The sequence below is a fragment of the Elephas maximus genome, chromosome 3, assembly GCF_024166365.1.
Source record: "Elephas maximus indicus isolate mEleMax1 chromosome 3, mEleMax1 primary haplotype, whole genome shotgun sequence".
NCBI lineage: Eukaryota > Metazoa > Chordata > Mammalia > Proboscidea > Elephantidae > Elephas > Elephas maximus.
The window spans coordinates 22,177,730-22,201,078 of NC_064821.1; the positions used below are offsets into that span (position 1 = coordinate 22,177,730).

Consider the following 23,349-nt stretch of genomic DNA (forward strand, 5'->3'; position numbering starts at 1 on the left):
GCTTATAAGTTGTGAAAGGATGTCTTCTGAGTGACTCACTGGAAAAGTCACCTCATTATTTAAAAAAAAAAAAAAAAAAGAAGAAGAAGTCATAGTCAGCTTTCTGGGATATAATGCATGCAAGTGATACAGCCAACTGGAGACCGCCAGAAAAACCTGTCCTAGTATGCAATCAATCAAATATCACAAAGCTAGAGAAAAGCAAAATCAGTTTCCATACCTATTTTGCACTGCTGTTAGTCATTATGGTATATAATAATTGTAGCAAAAGAATTGAAAGCAGGAACACAGATACTTGTACACCAATGTTCCTTGCAGCATTATTCACAATAACCATAAGGTGGAAACAGGCTAAATGCCCACCAACAGATGAATGGATAAACAAAATATCATCCATACAATGGAATACTGCTGGACATAAAGATAAATAAAGCCCTGACACATGCTACAGCATAGATGAACCTTGAAAACCTTATGCCAAGTGAAATGTCAGTTAGAAAAGAATAAATACTTTATGATCCCAATTGTATGAAATACCTAGAATAGGCAAGTATATAGAGACCAAACTCTATTAGTGGTTGTCAGGGGTGGTGAGGAAGAAAAAAGAAAGGAAGACTCATTGTGTAGGGGATACTAAACTAACAGTGATGCAAAAATTTGAAAATGGGTAGTAATGGCAGTTGAACAACATGAAGAATGTAATTAATGTCCCTGAATAGTACAAGCAAAAAATGTTGACATGACAAACGTTTTGTTACATACATATTGACCAAATTAAACATAAAAAAATAAATGCTTTAACATGTCTTGCTAACAAGGTAAAAATTGTCACAAGGCAGAAGCATGTGTAAGTAAATACATACATAGGTAAAAATGCATAAGAATAAATATAAAGATAAAATTATTTTTATTATCAAAATGTAAAAAACAAAAACTTGTTACTAGAAGGTTCTAACATTCTGATTCACCCAGTATTCTTTCACTATGACTCATTCTAGAAGCCCAAACCTAAAGCAGATAACACAATCATGAAAAAGAAAATGTTCTCCACAGGAGTTTCTTCAAGGCTCCCTTCATGTCCCTGTTCCTCAGGCTGTAGATAAATGGGTTCATCACTGGAGGGACCACAGTGTACATCACTGAGGCTACTGCTGTCTTTTTGGAAAAATGAGTAACTGCAGAACTAATGTACACACCAAAAGCTGTCCCATAGAATAAGAAAACCACTGACAGGTGAGACCCACAGGTGGAGAAAGCTTTATACATTCCACCAGCTGATGGTATTCTCAGAATGGAAGAAATAATTTTAATATAAGAGCAAATAATCCCAAGGAGAGGAACACCACCCAGTATACTAGTTAGTAAATATACCAGGATGTTATTGACAAGAGTATTGGAGCAGGCAAGTTTGATGACCTGAGCAAGATCACAGAAGAAGTGAGGGATTTCCCTGTCTGTGCAGAAGGACAGCCTTAGTATCATCAGACTGTGGAGCAGAGCATCCATCAAACTAATGAACAAGGAGAGGAGAATCAGCAGACCACAGAGGTGAGAGTTCATGATGACTGTGTACCTCAGTGGTTGGCAAATGGCCATATAGCGGTCATAAGCCATTGCTGCAAGGAGAAAATTTTCCATGCCTGCAAACATCATGACAAAGCAAACCTGGGTGAGGCAGCCTGTGTAACTGATGGATTTGCTCTGTGTCTGGATGTTCATCAGCATCTTGGGGACCGTGGTGGTGCTGAAACAGATGTCAGTGAAGGACAGGTTGGAGAGGAAAAAATACATGGGGGTGTGGAGGTGGGAGTCTGAGCTGATGGCCAGGATAACGAGTAGGTTCCCCAAAACAGTGACGAGGTACATGATCAGGAATAGTCCGAAGAGGAAGGGCTGCAGTTCTGAATCCTCTGAGAGCCCCAGGAGGGAGAATGCTGCTACACCAGTTTGGTTTTCTGATGTCACGTTGTTGATGAGTCTGATGATGGAAGTGATAGGAAAGAGATCTAAAAGGGTTGCTTATTTCAAAGAAATTCTCGCATCTGTATTGTGAAATGAAGTGAATACTACAAATCTTTCTACTCTCTGTCTCTCTCCTTCTCCTTCCCCCTCTTTCTATTCCTTCATCTGTCTTTCTCCCACCCTCCCTTCCCCCCTCCTTCTGCTTTTTCTCTTATCCATTACCATACCACTGCACCATATCTCCCCCAAAATATCCACCTGAATAAAGACCCAAATAGCCTCCTTGATTTTTTTTTCTTGTTGTTGTTCTGTGCCTTGAGTCAAATCAGACTCATAGGAACCCTGTAAGACAAAGTAGAACTGCCTCCTAGGGTTTCCAATGAGCAGCTGGTAGATTTGAACTGCTGATCTTTTGTTAAGCAGCCAAACTCTTAGACACTATGACACTAGTGCTCCTTGCTTTAAAAGTCTTCAACTCTCTGACCACATAGGTAGTATTTATGTGTTTATAGAATATCTATTCTTTATCCACACTGTGCCACGTAATAGGAATAAAAGAGAAAAAAATACATAGCTTTTTCCTTGGGAATTTTCCCAAGCCTTCGAGCTAGCAGAAAAACAAACTCTACATCCGTGTTTTAGAACAATGGTTCTCAAACTGCTTTTTGTCAGAATCAGTTGAAGGACTTGTTGAGTCCCCACACTCAGACTATTGGCTTCAGAATTTGGGGTCTAAGGCTCTAAAATAGTTCTTTCTAACAAATTCTCAAGTGCTATTGCTGATGGCCTGGGACTATACTTTGAGGTCCACTCTTCTAGAACGTCAACCATTGTGGTTCATGTACAATCAACTCATCTGCAGGGAGGAAAAGATGTGGTGCACTTCATGAGGAGATGGGGACCTGGCTCACCAGGCTCTGCAGAGGGACTTGGGGAGGAGTTCAAGCCCTCGACTCAATCAAGCTTCTTCATTTTCATTTTTTCCTCAAAATTTGTCCTTTCAATTTTCTATTTCCATTGGAATGTCCCATCATTTAGGTTCTTATCCCTTGTTGTTATTGTTCTAATTAATAGTTGTATCATCAGAATTGATAATAATAAATGTCAAAATTGTCAAAAACTGCTGCCATTACCACTACTAACACTTACTGAGCTCTAGCAATTCCAAGCCATTTTTAGGATTTGCTACAGATTCCATCACTTGCCACTTGAAAAGTTCCAGCTGAATTAAAACCCAGTTGCTTTCCGTGGTATTCAAAGTCACCTAAACTTTGACCACGTAGGTAGTGACAGCATCAAAACAAGACCCACAGTCAGGAGCTGAGGTCAAGATAGAGTGTGCTATATGAAAGTTCATGCTGTTATCCAATTATGGCAATGAGACTCTTTTCTTCCAATTATTTGAAGATGGAAACTTTATTCCCATAAATGATATATACCCATTGCCACTAGGTGATTCCAACTCATAGCATCCCTACAGAACAGAGTTACACTGCTGTATAGAGTTTCCAAGGCTGAAATCTTTGCAAAAACAGACTGCCACATCATCCCCCGGTGGAGAAGCTGGCAGATTGGAACTGCCAACCTTTCAGTTAGCAACAGAGCTCTTAATCACTGCATCATAAGGGCACCAAGGTGATATGTAGTACATCTTTTTTTCCCCCAAAACAGAGGAATGGGGGGAAAAAGAAAATACATGCTTTTCAAAAACTGGAGAAAAAAAAAGCAACAATTTGTTAGTGTGTCCTAAGCAGAATTCTGATCTCTTTGCTTTTTCACAATTTAAAGAGGTCTTTGGCAGCAGATTTGCCCAATGCAATACGCCATCTGATTTCCTGCCTGCTGCTTCCGTGGGCGTTGATTGTAGATCTCAGTAAAATGAAATCCTTGACAACTTCAATATTTTCTCCCTTTATCATGATGTTGCTTAATGTCTGAGTTGTGAGATTTCCATTTTCTTTATATTTAAGTGTAATCCATGGTGATGAAGGCTGTAATCTTTGATCTTCATCTGCAAATGCTTCAAGCTCTTTTAATTTTCAGGAAGCAAACCTGAGTCATCTGCACATTGCAGGTTGTTAATGAATCTTCCTCCAGTCCTGATACCCTGTTCTTCTTCATAAAGTCCAGCCTCTAAGATTATTGCCTCAGCATACATGCTGAATTAGCATGGTGAAAAGATACAACTCTGACACACACTATTCCTGATTTTAAACTATGCTGTGTCCCCTTGTTCTGTTTGAACAACTGCCTCTCAGCCTATGTACAGGCTCTGCATGAGCACACTTGACTGTTCTGGAATTTTAATCTTTCTCAATGTTATCCATAATTTGTTATGATACACACAATTGAATGTCTTTGCATAGTAAATCAAACACAGGTAAACATCTTTCTGGTATTCTCTGCTTTTAGCCAATACCCATCTAACATCTGCAATGATATCCCTCATATCACATCCTCTCCTTTGTTCTGCATCCTCTTCTGAATTATCTTCAGCAAAATTTTACTTACTTGTGATATTAATGAAATTGTTCAATGATTTCTGTATTCCGTTGAATCACCTTTCTTCACAATGGGCACAAATATGGATCTCTTCCAGTCAGTTGTCCAGGTAGCTGTCTTCCAAATTTCTTGGCATAGACGAGTGACCACTTTCAGCATTAAATCTGTTAGTTGAAATATCTCAATTGGTATTCCATCAATTTCTGAAGACTTGTTTTTCACCAATGACTTCCATGCAGCCTGGACTTCTTCCTTCAATACAACTGGTTGTCATCATATGATACCTCCTGAAATGGCTGAACACAGATCTTTTTTTTTTTTTTTTTTTTGGTGTAGTAACTCTGTGTATTCCTTCCATCTTCTTTTGATGCTTCCTGTATTGTTCAATATTTTGCCCATAGAATTCTTCAGAACTGCAACTCAAGATTTGAATTCTTTCTTCAGTCCTTTCAGCTTGAAAAATGCCAAGCATGTTCTTCCCTTTTGGTTTTGTATTTCCAGGTCTTTGTACATTTCATTATAATACTTTAATTTTTATAATACTTTATAATTTCATTATAATACTTTAAGCTCACCTTTGCAATCTTCTGTTCAGCTCTTTTACTTCAACATTTCTTCCATTTGCTTTAGCTACTCTGTGTTCAAGGGCAAGATTCAGAGTCTCTTCTGACATCCATTTTGATCTTTTATTTCTTTCCTATCTTTTTAACGGCCCTGTGCTTTTGTAATGTATGACGTTTTGATGTCATCCACAACTCATCTGGTCTTCAGTCACTGGTGTTTAAAGTCAAAAATGAAAGATATCACTTTGAGGATTAAAATGCACCTGATTCATGCTAAGGTATTTTCAATGGTCTCATACACATGGGAAAGATGGACAAAAAATAAGGAAGATTAAAGAAGAATTGATGCATTTGAATTATGGTGTCGGCAAAGAATATTTACAATACCATGGACCTACAGAAGAACGAACAAATCTGTCTCAGAGCGAGTAGAGCCAGAATGGTCCTTAGAAGCAAGGTATGTGAGAATTTGTCTCAGATCCATTGAACATGTTATCTCCAGGCCCTGGAGAAGAACATGATGCTTGGTAACGTAGAGAGTCAGCAAAAACTAGGAACACTGTCAACAAGATGGATTGACACAGTGGCTGCAACAATGGGCTTAAGCATAACAAGGATCATGAGGATGGTGCAGGACCAGGCAGTGTTTTGTTCTGTTATACATAGGGTCACTATGAGTCAGAACTGACTCGCTAGTACCTAACAAAAAGAACAACAAGCAGAATTGAGAATAAGAAAGACATGCTCTATCAATACAACCATCTAGGCTTCTTACAGAGGGTCTCAATGGTAGTAGAAAAAGAATGATTGCCAAGTCACCTTAAAGGAGAAAAAAGACACTGAGTAAAGTATAAGAGGACACATTAAATACTTATATAGTTGTAGGACTTAAAAAATTTAATCAATACAAGTTGCTTAGCAAGGAGCCTGGCATCTGGTGAGTGTGAAGTACTATTTAAGACCATCACAATAATTGAATACAATAACGGAACTTATTTTTTAGTAATTCCTTACCTTCTCAAATGCAGCAATGTATGAAATAAACACATATACACTCTTTTCTGTTTAACTGCCACTCACATTTTTACATGTAAATCAATGGAAAAAGAAACCACAGAATTTCAAATTTCATATGGAATAATTAATCTCTTATTAATAGGTTTTTACTTCTAAATTTATTGTCTTCTTCCTCTCTTTTCAGATAGCCCACTGTGATCTGTCCTTCTCGTCCTCTCTTCCATTTTATGCCAGAGGATTGGAATAATCCCTCACTGCTCCGTAGCTTCGTTCATCCCCTCTTCCTTTTATGTTTTGACTCATAGTCTCCATAGTATAAGCAGCAGGTGTTATGAAAAGAAATATTGAAAATCAGTCGTGGAATTTTGGCACTTCTTTCCTTCTGTTTCTGGCTGGGCCACATCAAACCTTGGGTAGGAAACATGGGCACTGGCTCTTATGAGAATCCTGAGGTTGTGTACCTAGTTAAACTCTAGGACACTTCCATTTCTGATGTTAAAATGAGCCTTCTGAAAATACCTGGATCCCTGAAACCAGGTAAGAGTTGATTGACTACAATCTCGATGCATTTTCCCATTTTTCTAATGAACGGATGCTCTAGAAAAAGTCGTGAAAGTGCCTGTTTCTAGGGTGAACAACTCATTAGGAATCTTATTTTTGTATCTTAATGGTACTAGGCAAACAAACTCTGCCCCCTCAACACAAATATCCAGGCAGCTTGACAGGAGGGTCTGACCTTAAGCTTGGGGTCCTGACAACAAGCAACCTTAACAGCATCAATTAATTGGTGTAATATTTGGACTCTGACAGACCCGACTTTCATCCAGTCTCTAGCACTTGCTTTATCAACAAGAATATTTCTAGAACTCTTTGAGAATCTTCCATTACCTCAGTGTATAGTGGGAACCATCACAAAACCTTACAGGAATTTTACAAGGATGAAAAATGAACAGGTAAAACCCTCAAACAAGATGTTCAGCATATGACACCCTCTCAGTATTTCCTGTTGTGTTTTGTTCTGCATGGGCACAACCTGATGGTTCATTATAAAAGCGAGTAATTGGTGCACCAAAATAAAAGAAGTATAAAGAGAGAAAAAACATCCCTAGCAAGATAACTACAAATTTTAGGGAGGAATAGATATGCTAAAACTCTCCTGGGACTCTTCCTCATGTAAAAAAGCATGGGAAAGAAAGAATCCAACTGCATATGAATGATATCAGTGTTCATTTCTAATGATATAAAACGTATAGAAATTAAAATGAATAAAGTACACCTTTTTAGATGTATCAACACAAATAATGAAAACCCAAAAGAGAAAAGTACCTTGTCTAAAATGACATCTATAGTAAGGAAAAATTTAAATAAGTTTTAAAGTGACGTACATATAAATTTACACTTTTTATTCTGAAACATTTCAAGGATCTGAGTAGTATGGAGAAAACCAATAAATGCCTGTTTTTTCACCACGCTCCACCGTCAAATTAAAACCAACGTCACTGTATAATTTCTGTAGAAATTATTGAATGGGAACCTAAACCACCGTGTAAATCTTCAGCAAAAACACAATAACATATTATTTTAAAAAATATGTTGCCACACTTTTTTTTTTTTTAATAAAATAATGTGTACTTACTTGAAATACTCCCTTATTTCTCACATTCTCAATGTTTTTCCCTCTTTCAGGAAAACTAACACAGAATTTGCATGTGTTAATCTCCTGTGTTTCCAATACCTCTATTATGATTCTATCCATAAATAATATTTTAGTTTTGCTTTGATACTTTTATATACAGTAATTGCTTCTTAAAATGATACATTTAATGATTTATCAGTCTTGGTATACTTTGTTTTGGTTCATTAACTCCAGCTACCTTAAGATATTCCATTCTTTGTTTATATCACAATTTATCCTTTCTCTAGCTGATGGGCATTTTTATTGTGGTACACACACACACACACACACACACACACACACAGTTTAAAATGCACCGGAGACCAATGAAATTCAAGACCATGGTTGTCTTTTAGGAAAGGAAGAAGAGAAATGAAAGGAAATATAAAGGATGTGTCTTACTCATGCGCATTATTTTGTTACTTTACAAGAAGAACTTTAATGGCAAAATATCAGCATCTTTTAATTCTGGAAACATTGATACATGGGTGTTTGCCCTATTACTCTGTGCTGTGCTACATTTAAAATATTTAAGAGAACACTGGTTCACTTGGGATGTAGTTAGTGCAGTCTCCCTGGTTCTCCGTCTACTTTCTGAGTCCTCGTATCACTGTAATCAGGTCAAGACCAAAGATCCCCCCTACTAAAGTGTGTCAAGGCCAAGGAACTGAAAGATTTGGAGAAGCTGACCATATGCCCCAGCCCCCTGCCAAATAAATAAGAGAATATTTTAGAGAATTCTAAAACATTCATAAAAATTGAGCAAGGACAGTTTTTTGAGGATGAAAAAAAAAAAATCTCTCCAACTTCAGGGTCAGAGTAGGTGATTGGGAGACTGAGAGCTGCTGAAGTACTTGTGCAAAAGTACAAGGAATTATGTCAAGAAGATGATGAACAGTTAGGCAGGGACCTCACAGATGATTCCATTCGGCTCCTCTTCTACCTGTACTTAACTCACTGCTGCCCCAAATAGGCTCATAGACAACCACCTCTCCCTATTTGCAAAAGATAAACTAGAGGATACCAGATTACCTGGGTGTCATCACTAAGGAATGACATTCAGTTCTCCCTTGAAGGTTGAAGGATAAAAATGGAAGTTCTGTATTGAGGGAGCACAGAAGACAGGGGAAGGACCAGGTAGGATCCTGTGGAAAGTGATGGCCCCTGGGAGGAGGTCCAGGTGTGCTGCCTACTGACCTGGGCCAGCTGCTGAGTGGGTGGTCACAGGCAGACTATTTGTAGTCTCTGTGGCCCTTGAGGGTTCAATATCCAAAGCTCCTCATTAGTCAAACTTGCTTGCAAATCCTTATGGAGCAAGTCTAAAAGGAGCAAGAGCATCACTTTGGCTGACTCCTTCATTCTGAGAGGCCAGGACGATGCGCTGGTATGCATCACTTCCTGTTCCCTCCACCTCCTTCTTTTCACATCCATCTCAAGTACCTCACACACATGGACACACCTCCATTTGTAACTGATGCTAGTCTTGTTCCATTATATACATTGAAAGTAATCGCTATGCTAACTACAACATTGGGAAGACTGACACCACATTTAAGCTAAAAAATATAGTGTATTTATGTAGTGATATGAATTCCTAATAGAAATACAAGTGATAATATATCAAATGTATCCTAAAAATGCAAATACTAACAACTATTTCTGTATATATTGCTCATTGAAGTTTTATCTGGTTTCTACACATTATATTCAGCATTTTCTAAAATACTTTGAGGAATCAATATGGACTGAACATGTAACAGATATTTTATTCCCTTTTTTAAAGTTTTACTACCAACTTTTCCCAATGTCAAAGTAGTAGCTGCAATATACGTTTCTTTTCCACAGTGGGTTGAGTTTAGCACATTTCGTTATCAATAATGTTGAAGTAGATTACAGATGATCAGATAACCAGTCACTGTCATACAGTGTAACTTGGTGGTTGTAAACTAACAGTTATTTGGGGTGTGTTCCTTAAGACAGCAAACTTATTTTTTTCTGACTGGTATGCTACCATAATTAAGACCAGCAATTCTGATACGGGGATAGATAAAACAGGTCTCTTGGTTTGAAAATAGAGCCCTCTCAAAAAGATCAACATATAAATGGAGAGTTAATGTATGAAGTGGTGTTACAGAAAATGGATCCATTATTTAATAAAAACAAAGAGCTCACTAGAAATACCATAAACATATACTTCCCAAAAGAGCTCTCAATCTCATAATAAATATTAGCATGTGAAAGAGCTCTCAATCTCGTAATATATATTAAAATTATGTAACAATAGTTTTTTGAATAGTTATGGTGAAAGAATACAACCCTGGTGCACACCTTTCCTGACTTTAAACCAGTATCCCCTTGTTCTGTTCAAACAACTGCCTCTTGATCTATGGAAAGATTCCTCCACTATTAAGTGTTCCGGAATTCCCATTCTATGCAATGTTATCCATAATTTGTTATGATCCACACAGTCGAATGCCTTTGCATAGTCAATAAAACACAGGTAAACATCCTTCTGGTATTCTCTGCTTTTAGCCAGGGTCCATCCGACATCAGCAATGATATCCCTGGTTCCACGTCCTCTTCTGAAACTGGCCTGAATTTCTGGCAGTTCCCTGTGCATATACTACTGCAACCATTTTTGAATGATCTTCAGCAAAATTTTGCTTTTGTGTGATACTAATGATATTGTTCAATAATTTCCACATTTGTTGGATCATCTTTCTTGGGAATAGGTATAAACGTAGATCTCTTCCAGTCAGAATCGGGCATCAGGATTGGAGGAAGACTCATTAACAACCTGCGTTATGCAGATGACACAACCTTGCTTGCTGAAAGTGAAGAGGACTTGAAGCACTTACTAATGAAGATCAAAGACCACAGCCTTCAGTATGGATTGCACTTCAACAGAAAGAAAACAAAAATCCTCACAACTGGACCAATTAGTAACATCATGATAAACAGAGAAAAGATTGAAGTTGCCAAGGATTTCGTTTTACTTGGATCCACAATCAACAGCCATGGAAGCAGCAGTCAAGAAATCAAAAGACGAATTGCACTGGGCAAATCTGCTGCAAAGGACCTCTTTAAAGTGTTGAAGAGCAAAGATGTCACCTTGAAGAGTAAGGTGTGCCTGACCCAAGCCATAGTATTTTCAATCACATGATATGCATGTGAAAGCTGGACAATGAATAAGGAAGACCGAAGAAGAATTGATGGCTTTGAATTGTGGCATCAACGAAGAATATTGAATATACCATGGACTGCCAGAAGAACGAATAAATCTGTCTTGGAAGAAGTACAACCAGAATGCTCCTTAGAGGCAAGGATGGCAAGACTGCATCTTACATACTTTGGACATGTTGTCAGAAGGGATCATGCTCTGGAGAAGGACATCATGCTTGGCAAAGTACAGGGTCAGTGGAAAAGAGGAAGACCCTCAACGAGGTGTATTGACACAGTGGCTGCGACAATGGGCTCGAGCATAACAGCGATTTTGAGGATGGCGCAGGACTGGGCAGTGTTTCGTTCTGTTGTGAATAGGGTCACTATGAGTCGGAATGAACTCAACGGCACCTAACAACAACAACAGTAGTTTATACCCACTAAATAGTCACAAAAAATGAAAATATTTTGGTGAAGATGCAAAACAGCAGAGACTTCTAATGGGAATTTTAATTGATTCAATCACTTAGGAAAACTCTTTGAAACTACAGGGAGGTGAAGAGACCCTCCTCAATACCCAAAAACATCATCCCAAATATAAAACTCTTGCTAATTTGCACCAGGGACGTGTACAAAAATACTGAAACAATTTCATTCACAATAGCAAAAAACTATCTCAAAACAGTCTCAGTGACATCAGAGAAGAGGCTTTTTTTCTTTAATTTTCCATGCTTAATATAAAAGTATACAGCATTGAAAATAAATGAATTAGTGCTACACCCAACAATAGGATTGAACTTGAGAAGCACAATGGTGAGAAAAACAATCAAGACCCCAAATTTATCCGTTACAATTAAACTTTTAATATGTTCCCTAAAAAAAAAAGAGGCACGTTTTTTCATAAGTCATCTAGGGATTCATACAGCAGTGATATAGTCTATTGAATACTTTGAAAATGACAGATTGTAAAGCAAAAAAAAAAAAAATCAAATGATAGAAATTTCATAGAATATAACCTAATAGAAAAACATCAAAATATATATATAAATACAGAATTCCTGGTAACAGTTGTCACTGGGAATGGGGAGGGTAATGTGATTAGATGCCTGTTCCAGTGGAATCTATGGTGATAGTAATGTTTTTGTCTTAAGCTAGTGATGGGTAAAAAGTAAAGTCTTATAATGACATGTGCAAAGACCCGGAGATGGAAAACCAAAAGGGAAGAACACACTTGGGGTTTCTCAAGCTGAAAGAACCGAAGAAAAAATTCAAGCCTCAAGCTCCAATAGTGAAGGATTCTATGGGGAAAATATTAAATGACACAGTAAGCATCAAAACAAGATGGAAGGGATACATAGAGTGATTATACCAAAAAGAATTAGTCGATATTCAACCATTTCAAGAGGTGGCATATGATCAGGAACTGATGGTATTGAAGGAAGAAGTCCAAGCTGCTCTGAAAGCATTGGCGAAAAACAAGGCTCCAGGAATTGATGGAATATCAATTGAGATGTTTCAACAAACAGATGCAGTGCTGGAGGTGCTCGCTCGTCTATGCCAAGAAATATGGAAGACAGCTTCCTGGCCAACTGACTGGAAGAGATCCATATTTATGCCTATTCCCAAGAAAGGTGATTCAACCAAATGTGGAAATTATAGAACAATATCATTAATAATATGTGTGTATCATAACATATTATGGATAACATTGCAAAGAATGGGAATCCCAGAACGCTTAATTGTGCTCATGCGGAACCCTTACATAGATCAAGAGTCAGTTGTTCAAACAGAACAAGGGGATACTGATCGGCTTAAAGTCAGGAAAGGTGTGCATCAGGGTTGTATTCTTTCACCATACCTACTCAATCTGTATGCTGAGCAAATAATCCGAGAAGCTGGACTATATGAAGAAGAATGGGACATCAGGATTGGAGGAAGAGTCTTTAACAACCTGCATTATGCAGATGACACAACCTTGCTTGCTGAAAGTGAAGAGGACTTGAAGCACTTACTAATGAAGATCAAAGACCACAGCCTTCAGTATGGATTACACCTCAACAGAAAGGAAACAAAAATCCTCACAACTGGACCAATGAGCAATATCATGATAAGCAGAGAAAAGATTGAAGTTGTCAAGGATTTCATTTTACTTGGATCCACAATCAACACCCATGGAAGCAGCAGTCAAGAAATCAAAAGACGCGTTGCATTGGACAAATCTGCTGCAAAGGACCTCTTTAAAGTGTTGAAGAGCAAAGATGTCACCTTGAAGACTAAGGTGTGCCTGACCCAAGCCATAGTATTTTCAATCGCATCATATGCATGTGAAAGCTGGGCAGTGAAGAAGGAAGACCAAAAAAGAATTCATGCCTTTGAATTGCGTTGGCAAAGAATATTGAATACACCATGGACTGCCAAAAGAATGAATAAATCTGTCTTAGAAGAACAGCCAAAATGCTCCTTAGAGGCAAGGATGGCGAGACTGTGTCTTATATACTTTGGAAATGTTGTCAGAAGGGATCAGTCCCTGGAGAAGGACATCATGCTTGGCAGAGTACACAGTCAGAGGAAATGAAGAAGACCCTCAATGAGGTGGATTGACTCAGTGGCTGCAACAATGAGCTCAAGCATAACAACGATTATAAGGATGGCTCAGAACCGGGCAGTGCTTCGTTCTGTTGTGCATAGGGTCGCTATGAGTTGGAATCAACTCAGTGGCACCCAGCAACAACAACAATAAATTTAGATTTAAGCAAAAGGAATCCCTACCCTGGCCCCACTCTAGAAGCTCTGTATATTTCATAAAGATTCAAAAAATAGATTTATTAAAGAATACATGAGCCTTGAGCACTTCCAACACTTATAATCTTGTATGACTCATAACCTTGAACTTCCACTCTTGAGATTTACAATACCATGCAGGGCCCCAGCAAGAATATTTCATCATTTTTGGCCTAAATCATTGAGACAAAGGTGAGTACATCTAAATGCCATGAAGCTCTATGGGTTGTGATGCTGATGACATCAGTGAGAGATTAAGCTCCAGAAAGCAGGTTGAATTTGAATGGAGGAAGTACTTAATCAGAAAAACACAAATTAGCTAATTTATCAAATCCTTCTCCTCAGATAGCATTAATGTTTAGTTTTTATGAAGTTTCTTTTCTCAGTATTGTTGTGTATTCTCTTCATGTTCCAAAAGGCATTGCAGTGGTACTCACAGCAAACTCAATATTTGCGACTGTTGCACATTTTGCAATTCATTTTTAAATTTATATTTCAACATAAAATATATATTAAATTATATTTATATTACAATTTATATTACTTTTAAATCTGTACCTATACAGGATGTAATATACATGAAACATGATACTATGTTTACATTAAGAATCTATACAGTGCTTTAAAAAAGGTGTATGATAAAAGTAAAAGTGTTTATATTTTTTTTCTGCAATAAAACCATATATAACCTGTTGTAGGGTAAAAACATCACAAAGTTTAATAAAGCAAAATGAAAGTTTTATTCAGCATATATTCAAAAAGGCAAGAGCGGGAAGTGGACAAGCATGCTGCCAGAGCTCATGTCTACCCAGATCCAAGGAAATATTGCAGAATAGGAAAGAAGGGAAAACAAACAAGGATGTTGCTAGACTCATGTCTATCTGAGTCCAAGGAAATATTACAGAATAGGGAAGAATGGGAAAACGGGGAAGCATGCTCCTAAAGCTATGTCTGCCAGAGTCCAAGGAACATTACAGAGTCATCAGTATATATTAACATTACAAATGGTCAAAACCATTGGAAAAGCTTCTTCTTTTCAGGAATTAGCTAGAAAATGTGATCTACAATCATTGGTACAGGTTTCAGTAATGACAGTCAGAGGGTCTTCATTGGTCCAACCAATTTTCTATTCACTAAATGCTAATAGAAAAAAAAAGAGTGGAAAGTCTTTTGTGTTCTGTTTGATTGGTTTATGTGAAAGGATCCCTAAAAGATATTTTCCAACGTTGTCTTAACTATTGTCTTTTTAACTCAGGGCCCAGTTGATGTGCCCTTGTGAGTTCTTGTGTGTCCAGGTCCAGCTGGGTCATATTCTGCGTGCTCAAGAAAAGGGAATAATGATTCCAATAGTATTTCCTAAATCTATCCCATTACAATGTTTGCACGTAATATACACAATTCATAGCTAATTTCTGGGTCACAATATGGATTTAAAACTTCTCATTGGTAATTTCAAATACCACTATCTGAGCAGAAAGTTTCCTCTGAATAGATTCTAATTTTTTAACAACTGTCATGGATTCAATTGTGTCCCCCCAAAAATGTGTGTATCAATTTAGATGGGCCATGATTCCCGGTATTATATGATTGTCCACAGTTTTGACATCTGATGTGATTTTCTTATGTGTTGTAAATCCTGCCTCTATGATGTTAACGAGGCAGGATGGGCGGCAGTTGCGTTGACGAGGCAGAACTCAAATCTACGGATTGGATTGTGTCTTGAGCATGTTTCTTTTGGGATATAAAACAGAGAAGCAAGCAGAGAGACAGGGGGACCTCATACCTTGGTTGCATGTGCTTTTGGTCTACATTTAAGAATCTTTTGCCAAATCCAAGGTCAAGATTTGTCCGTGTGTTTTCTAAGCATTTCACAGTTTTAGTTCTTACATTCAGGCCCTTGATTCACTTTGAGTTTTTTTTTTAAATCTCATTTGAGGTAATCATCCTATTTTATCATTTTGCATGTGGTTTTATCCATTTGTCCTAGCACCATTTATCAAAAAGACTATTCTTTCCCCATTGGATGATCTTGGCACCTTTGTTGAGATGAGTTCTACGTACATGTGTGTGTATATATATATATAGATTGTATATATATGGGTTAATTTCTAAACTTTCAATTCTAATCTATTGATCTATATGTCTATTCTTGCACTAGTAGCACATTATCTTGATTACTGTTGCTTTGTAGTAAGTTTGAAATCAAGAAGTGTGAGTTCTCCTACTTTGTCCTTCTTTTTCAAGATTGCTTTGGTTATCCTATGTCCCTAGTAATTCCATACGAATTTTAGAATCAGTTTGTCAATTTGTGTAAATAAATAATCTGGAATTCTTATGTTGTTATTGTTGTTAGGTGCCGTCGAGTCAGTCCTGACTCATATCGACCCTATGCACAACAGAACGAAACACTGCCCTGTCCTGCGCCATCCTTACAATCATTGTTATGCTTGAGTGCATTGTTGCAGCCACTGTGTCAATCCACCTCATTGAGGGTCTTCCTCTTTTCCACTGACCCTGTACTCTGCCAAGCATGATGCCCTCCAGAAACTAATCCCTCCTGACATCAAGTCCAAAGTATACAAAATGCAGTCTCGCCATCCTTGCCTCTAAGGAGCACACTGGCCGCACTTCTTTCAAGACAGATTTGTACCTTCTTTTGGCAGTGCATGGTATATTCAATATTCTTCATCAATGCCACAATTCAAAGGCGTCAACTCTTCTTTGGTCTTCCTTATTCATTATCCAGCTTTCCCATGCATATGATGTGATTGAAAATACCATGACTTGGTTCAGTCACACCTTAGTCTTCAAGGTGACATCTTTGGTCTTCAACATTTTGAAGAGGTCCGTTGCAGCAGATTTGTCCAATGCAATGCATCTTTTGATTTCTTGACTGCTGCTTCCATGGGTGCTGATTGTGGATCCAAGTAAAATGAAATCCTTGGCAACTTCAATCTTTTCTCCATTTATCATGATGTTGCTCATTGGTCCAGTTGTGAGGATTTTTGTTTCCTTTCTGTTGTGGTGTAATCCATACTGAAGGCTGTGGTCTTTGATCTTCATTAGTAAGTGCTTCAAGTCCTCTTCACTTTCAGCAAGCAAGGTTGTGTCATTTGCATAATGCAGGTTGTTAATGAGTCTTCCTCCAATCCTGATGCCCTGTTCTTCTTTATATAGTCCAGCTTCTCGGATTATTTGCTCAACATACAGATTAAATAGGTATGGTGAAAGAATACAACCCTGAGGCACAACTTTCCTGACTTTAAACCAATCTGTATCCCCTTGTTCTGTCTGAACAACTGCCTCTTGATCTATGTAAAGGTTCCTTGTGAGCACCATTAAGTATTCTGGAATTCCCACTCTTCACAGCGTTATCCATAGTTTATGATCCACATAGTTGAATGCCTTTGCATAGTCAATAAAACAAAGGGAAACATCCTTCTGGTATTCTCTGCTTTCAGCCAGGATCCACCTGACATCAGCAATGATATCCCTGGTTCCACGTCCTCTTCTGAAACCGGTCTGAATTTCTAGCAGTTTCCTGTCGATATATTGCTGCAGCCGTTTTTGAATGATCTTCAGCAAAATTTTGCTTGCATGTGATATTAATGATATTGTTCTATAATTTCCACATTCAGTTCAATCACTTTTCTTGGGACTAGGCATAAATATGGATCTCTTCCAGTCAGTTGGCCAGGAAGCTGTCTTCCATATTTCCTGGCATAGATGAGTGAGCACCTCCAGCACTGCATCTGTTTGCTGAAACATTTCAATTGATATTCCGTCAATTCCTGAAGCTTTGTTTTTCGCCGATGCCTTCAGAGCAGCCTGGACTTCTTCCTTCAGTACCATCGGTTCCTAATCATATGCCACCTCTTCAAATGGTTGAATATCAACTAATTCTTTTTGGTATAATGACTCTGTGTATTCTTTCCATCTTCTTTTGATGCTTCCTGCGTCTTTTAATATTTTCCCCATGGAATCCTTCACTATTGCAACTTGAGGCTTGAATTTTTTTCTTCAGTTCTTTCAGCTTGAGAAACACCCAGCATGTTCTTCCCTTTTGGTTTTCTACTTCCAGCTCTTTGCACATGTCATTATAATACTTTACTTTGTCTTCTCGAGAAGCCTTTGAAATCTTCTGTTCAGGTCTTTTACTTCATCAATTCTTCCTTTTGCTTTTGCTGCTCGATGCTCAAGAGCAAGTTTCAGAGTCTCCTCTGACATCCACCTTGGTCTTTTCTTTCTTTCCTGTCTTTTCAGTGACCTCTTGCTTTCTTCATGGATGCTGTCCTCGATGTCATTCCACAACTCATCTGGTCTTCAGTCACTAGTGTTCAACGTGTGAAACCTATTCTTGAGATGGTCTCTAAATTCAGGTGGGATACACTCAAGGTCATATTTTGGCTCTCATGGACTTGCTCTGATTTTCTTCAGTTTCAGCTTGAACTTGCATATGAGTTATTGATGGTCTGTTCCACAGTCGGCCCCTGGCCTTGTTCTGACTGACGATATTGCTCTTTTCCATCATCTCTTTCCACAGATGTTGTCAATTTGATTTCTGTGTGTTCCATTTGGCGAAGTCCATGTGTATAGTCGCCGTTTATGTTGGTGAAAGATGGTATTTGCAATGAAGAAGTCGTTGGTCTTGCAAAATTCTATCATTCGATCTCCGGCATTGTTTCTATCACCAAGGCCATATTTTCCAACTACTGATCCTTCTTCTTTGTTTCCAACTTTCTCATTCCAATTGCCAGTAATTATCAATGCATCTTGATTGCATGTTTGATCGATTTCAGACTGTAGCAGCTGATAAAAATCTTCTATTTCTTCATCTTTGGCCCTAGTGGTTGGTGTATAAATTTGAATAATAGTTGTATTAACTGGTATTCCTTGTAGGCATATGAATATTATCCTATCACTGACAGCGTTGTACTTCAGGATAGATCTTGAAACGTTCTTTTTGACGATGAATGCAACACTATGCTCTTCGAGTTGTCTTTCCCAGCATAGTAGACCATATGATTGTCCGATTGAAAATGGCCAATGCCAGTCTATTTCAGCTCACTAATGCCTAGAATATCGATGTTTATGTGTTTCATTTCATTTTTGACAATTTCCAATTTTCCTAGATTCATACTTTGTACATTCCAGGTTCCGATTATTAATGGAGGTTTACAGCTGTTTCTTCTCATTTTGCATTGTACCACATCAGCAAATGAAGGTTCTGAAAGTTTTACTCCATCCACATCATTAAGATCGACTCTACTTTGAGGAGGCAGCTCTTCCCCAGTCATCTTTTGAGTGCTTTCAAACCTGGGAGGCTCATGTTCCAGCACTATATCAGACAATGTTCTGCTGCTATTCATAAGGTTTTCACTGGCTAATGCTTTTCAGGAGTAGACTGCTGGGTTCTTCTTCCTAGTCTTTCTTAGTCTGGAAGCTCAGCTGAAACCTGTCCTCTATGGGTGACCCTGCTGGTATCTGAATACCAGTGGCATAGCTTCCAGCATCACAGCAACACACAATCCCCCACAGTACGACAAACTGACAGACACGTGGGGGGAATTCTTATAGGGATTGTGTAATCAGTAGATCAGTTTGGAGAATATTGCCATCTTAAAAATGCTAATTTTTCCAACTCATGAACATGATGTATTTTTTCTAATTATTTAGATCTTAAAGTTATGTCAACAATGGCTTTTACTTTTCAATACATGTCTTAAACTTCTTTTCTAAAACTTATTCCTAAGTAGTTTATTCTTTAATTTTTGATGCTTTTCTAAATGGAATTTTTTGCTTAATTTCATTTTTAGATTATTCATTGCAAGTATATAGAAATAAAATTGATTTTGGTATATTGATCTTGTATCTTACAACCTTGCATTTATTAGTCCAAATAGTGTCTTAGCGGATTAAGATTTTCTCTACATCATCTCTCATGTCACCTGCAAATATAAATAGCTTTACGTTTTTCTTTCTAATTTGGGTACCTATTATTTCTTGGCCACGTAGAGTTTCCAAGGAGCACCTGGTGGATTCAAACTGCCGACCTTTTGGTTAGCAGCCATAGCACTTAACCACTATGCCACTAGGTTTTTTTTTAATTAAAAAAAAACACTTTTTAAAGAATCTTTTAGGTAGCATTAAAATTTAATCTTATAATTTGGAGGCAGTAATACACTTAGATCTAGACAAAAGGAGTCCCTATCCTGGGTCCCCACTCTAGAGGCCATCTGTATTTCATGTTGTTGTTGTTAGGTGCCATCAAGTCAGTTCCGACTCATAGTGACCATATGAATTACAGAACTAAACACTGCATGGTCCTGCACCATCCTCACAGTCGTTGTTATGCTTGAACTCATTGTTGCAGCCACTGTGTCAATTCATCTTGTTGAGGGTCATCCTCGTTTTTGCTGACCCTCCACTTTACCAAGCATGACATCCTTCTCCAGGGACTGATACCACCTGATAACATGTCCAAAATAGATGAGACATAATCTTGCTATCCTTGCTTCCAAGGAGCATTCTGGTTGTACTTTTTCCAAGACAGATTTGTTCATTTTTTTGCGGTCCACGGTATATTCTCCACTAACACCATAACTCAAAGGCGTCAATTCTTTGGTCTTCATCATTCATTATCCAGCTTTCCCATGCACATGAGGCAATTGAAAACACCATGGTCTGGGACAGGCATGCCTTAATCTTCAAAGTGACATCTTTGCTTTTCAGGGCTTTAAAGAGACCTTTTGCAGCATTCCAATTCATGAATATTGTGTATTTTTTCTAATTATTTAGATCTTCTCAAATTTATTTCTACAATATTTTGCACTTTTAAAAATGTGTCTTACACTTCTTTTATTATATTTATCCCTAAGCATTTCATTGTATTCTTCTTGATGCTTTTGCAAAGTGAATCGTTCCTCTTAGTTTCAATTTTTGGATTGTTTATTTCAAGTATATAAAATTCAGTTGGCTTTTGCACACTGATCTTGTATCCTGCAACCTTGCTGAGAGTGTATATTAGTCCAAATAGGATTTTAGCAGATTCTTTAGGATTTTCTCTATGTCATCTGCAAATAGAGGGAGTTTTATTTCTTCCTTTCCAAGTTGGTGCCTTTTACTTCTTCTTCTTCCTCTTCTTATTCTTCCTTTTTTGCATAATTGCCCTGTCTACAACCTCCCCCGCAAGTTGAATAGATATAGAATGAGTGGACACCCTTTTTTTGTTCCTGATCCAAAAGGAAAGTATGCAGTCCATTAAGTACAATGTTAGCTGCGGGTTTTCCATAGATTCCATTTATGAAGTGGAAGAAAGGAATATATGTAGAGGTAGTAAGACTATTATGTTGAAATACATGAAAACAGTACTTTTATATGTCAAAAAGAGTGAAACGCTGGGAATTTCATAGGATTCAACCCAATATAAGGAATAGCTAAGAAAATGTTAAATACAAAATTCAGGATAGTGGTTATTTCTTGGCAAGAGGGAGGATGATTAGACTGAGAGTCTTACAGGAGGATTCTAGATGACTGTAAATGTTATTTTTCCATTTAAGTGGTGGACATATATGTTCATATTATATGAATATTCTATAAGAAAAATAGTTAAATTACACAAATTTTATACGTGTGCTACATTTCACAAAAAGTAATCTTTCATGTATCATATTTTAAATACATTCTAGTATTAAAGATATGTTTCCAGAATATAGAACTCATCACTATTTCACAAGGGTTTTTTTAACCATGTTTTCTCTAAGGGCCTATCCACAGGGTCCAGAGTCAGTGGTCCTTGAATGAGGGGCAGCTAGCTGCAGATTTAACAAAGACCCAAGATGCTGCAGGTGGCTAAGGCCATCACTGGGTGAAATTCTGCCCTAGCAAATGCCGTGGAGGCCAGTCCGAGAGCTGTCCCCAGAAGTGGTGGTGAAAATAATGGAAGTCAGTGAGGATGAGAACAAAAGGCTCTCTGGCATTCAGTTTTCCAGGGAGTCATCCATTCTCACTGTGAATTATCTCCTTAGATCAAAAAAGATCCTCGATAAAACCAAACTTTCTCCTTGCTTCCCTATAGTGTCACATCCAACACCTCCCCTATACAGTTGAGTCCTTCAAAGACTACAGTGGCCTTATTAGCTTTATTCAAGCACATTTGATGTGTGGATTTCATCTGAAATGAATAAGAAACAACAGAAAGGGTGACACGAGGTAAAAAGAAGTCAAACTCATTGCTAGCAGGTAATCAATGAGAAGGAATCAAAGCAAATTAACTGTCAGGGAAACATAATTCATCTTAGCCTGCAAAACCCATAATTGTGTCTTTGATTATATTACTAGATTCACTCAAAACACTGATACATATTTAAATAAAGATGAGGAAAACTAACTGCTAAAGCAAATGCTAAAAAATGTGTGAAAGCAAAAAGATTGCAAGGTCCAAGAATAGATGGCTATATATGGAATACAGTATTAGCTAAATTTCATTGAGTACTTACGGTATGCCAGACATGGTGCCTACTGCGTTCCCAACGGTAATTGCATTCTTGATCAGTGTCACTTCAACTGTAATACTTGGACTGTCCACAGTGAAATCAGCTATGAGCTTGTCAGACATGCACATTCACAGGCCCACTTCACAATAACCAAAGCCAAACCCATTGCTGTTGAGTCAATTCTGACTCATAGCAGCTCCATAGGGTAGAGTAGAACTGCACCCATAGGGTTTACAAGGAGCATTTGTTGGATTCAAACTCACTACCTTTTGGTTAGCAGGCAAATGCTTAACTACTGCACCACCAGGGCTACCAAAATCGCTGAGGATGAGCCCAGGAATCTGGGAATTAACAAGTTCTTTTCACCAGTTCTCATACACATTAACGCTGGAGAACAACTGCTGTAGGTGATATGTCAAATCCACTCATAATAATTCCATTCCCTTAACCAGAGAATGGTTTATGAAGGGTTTTGTATGTCCCAATTCAGGCACATCAGCTGTGAAAGGATGTCTTCTAAAAGAGTCATTGGAAAAGTAACCTCTTTATTAAAGAAAAAGAAAAGAAAAAAAGGCATGGTCAGCTTTCCGGTATACAATGCCTGTAAGTGATGCAGCCATCTGGTAACCTGGAGGGAAACCTGTCCTAGCACACAGTCAATCAAATATCACAAAGCTAGAGAGGAGCAAAGTCAGCTTCCATACCTATTTTGCACTACTGTTAGTCACTATGGTATATAGCCATTGTAGCAAAAGAATTGAAGGCAAGAACACAGATACTCGTACACCAATGTTCATTGCAGCATATTCACAATAGCCATAAGGCAGAAACAGGCTAAATGCCCGTCAACAGATGAATGGATAAGCAAAATGTCATAATGCAATGGAGTACTACTTGCCATAAACAGAAATAGTCCTGATACATCCTACAACATAGATGAACCTTGAAAACAATATGCTGAATGAAATGTCAGTTACAAAAGGACAAATACTATATGATCCCACATAAATGAAATACCTAGAATAAGCGAGTGTATAGAGACCAAAGTTTATTACTGCTTATCAGGGTCAGTGAGTAAGAAAAAAGAAAGGGAGACTCATTGCTTAGGGACATTGGCTAAGAGTGATGGAAAAATTTAAACATGAATAGTGGTGATGATTGCACAACATGAAGAAGGTAATTAATGTCACTA

General features: G+C 37.9%; 1 protein-coding gene and 1 pseudogene across 1 annotated transcript; both read right to left on the bottom strand.

The window, feature by feature from the left end:
* LOC126074056 (olfactory receptor 7G2-like) overlaps nucleotides 1–23,349 on the bottom strand; it is a 678,546-nt pseudogene that overhangs the window by 628,005 nt on the left and 27,192 nt on the right.
* On the bottom strand, nucleotides 1,027–22,279 carry LOC126071054 (olfactory receptor 7G3-like). The gene is made up of 2 exons (XM_049875356.1): nucleotides 22,161–22,279; nucleotides 1,027–1,978 (listed from the first exon to the last, which is right to left on the bottom strand). Exons 1-2 carry the CDS (start codon nucleotides 22,277–22,279, stop codon nucleotides 1,027–1,029), a joined length of 1,071 nt encoding a protein of 356 aa, XP_049731313.1.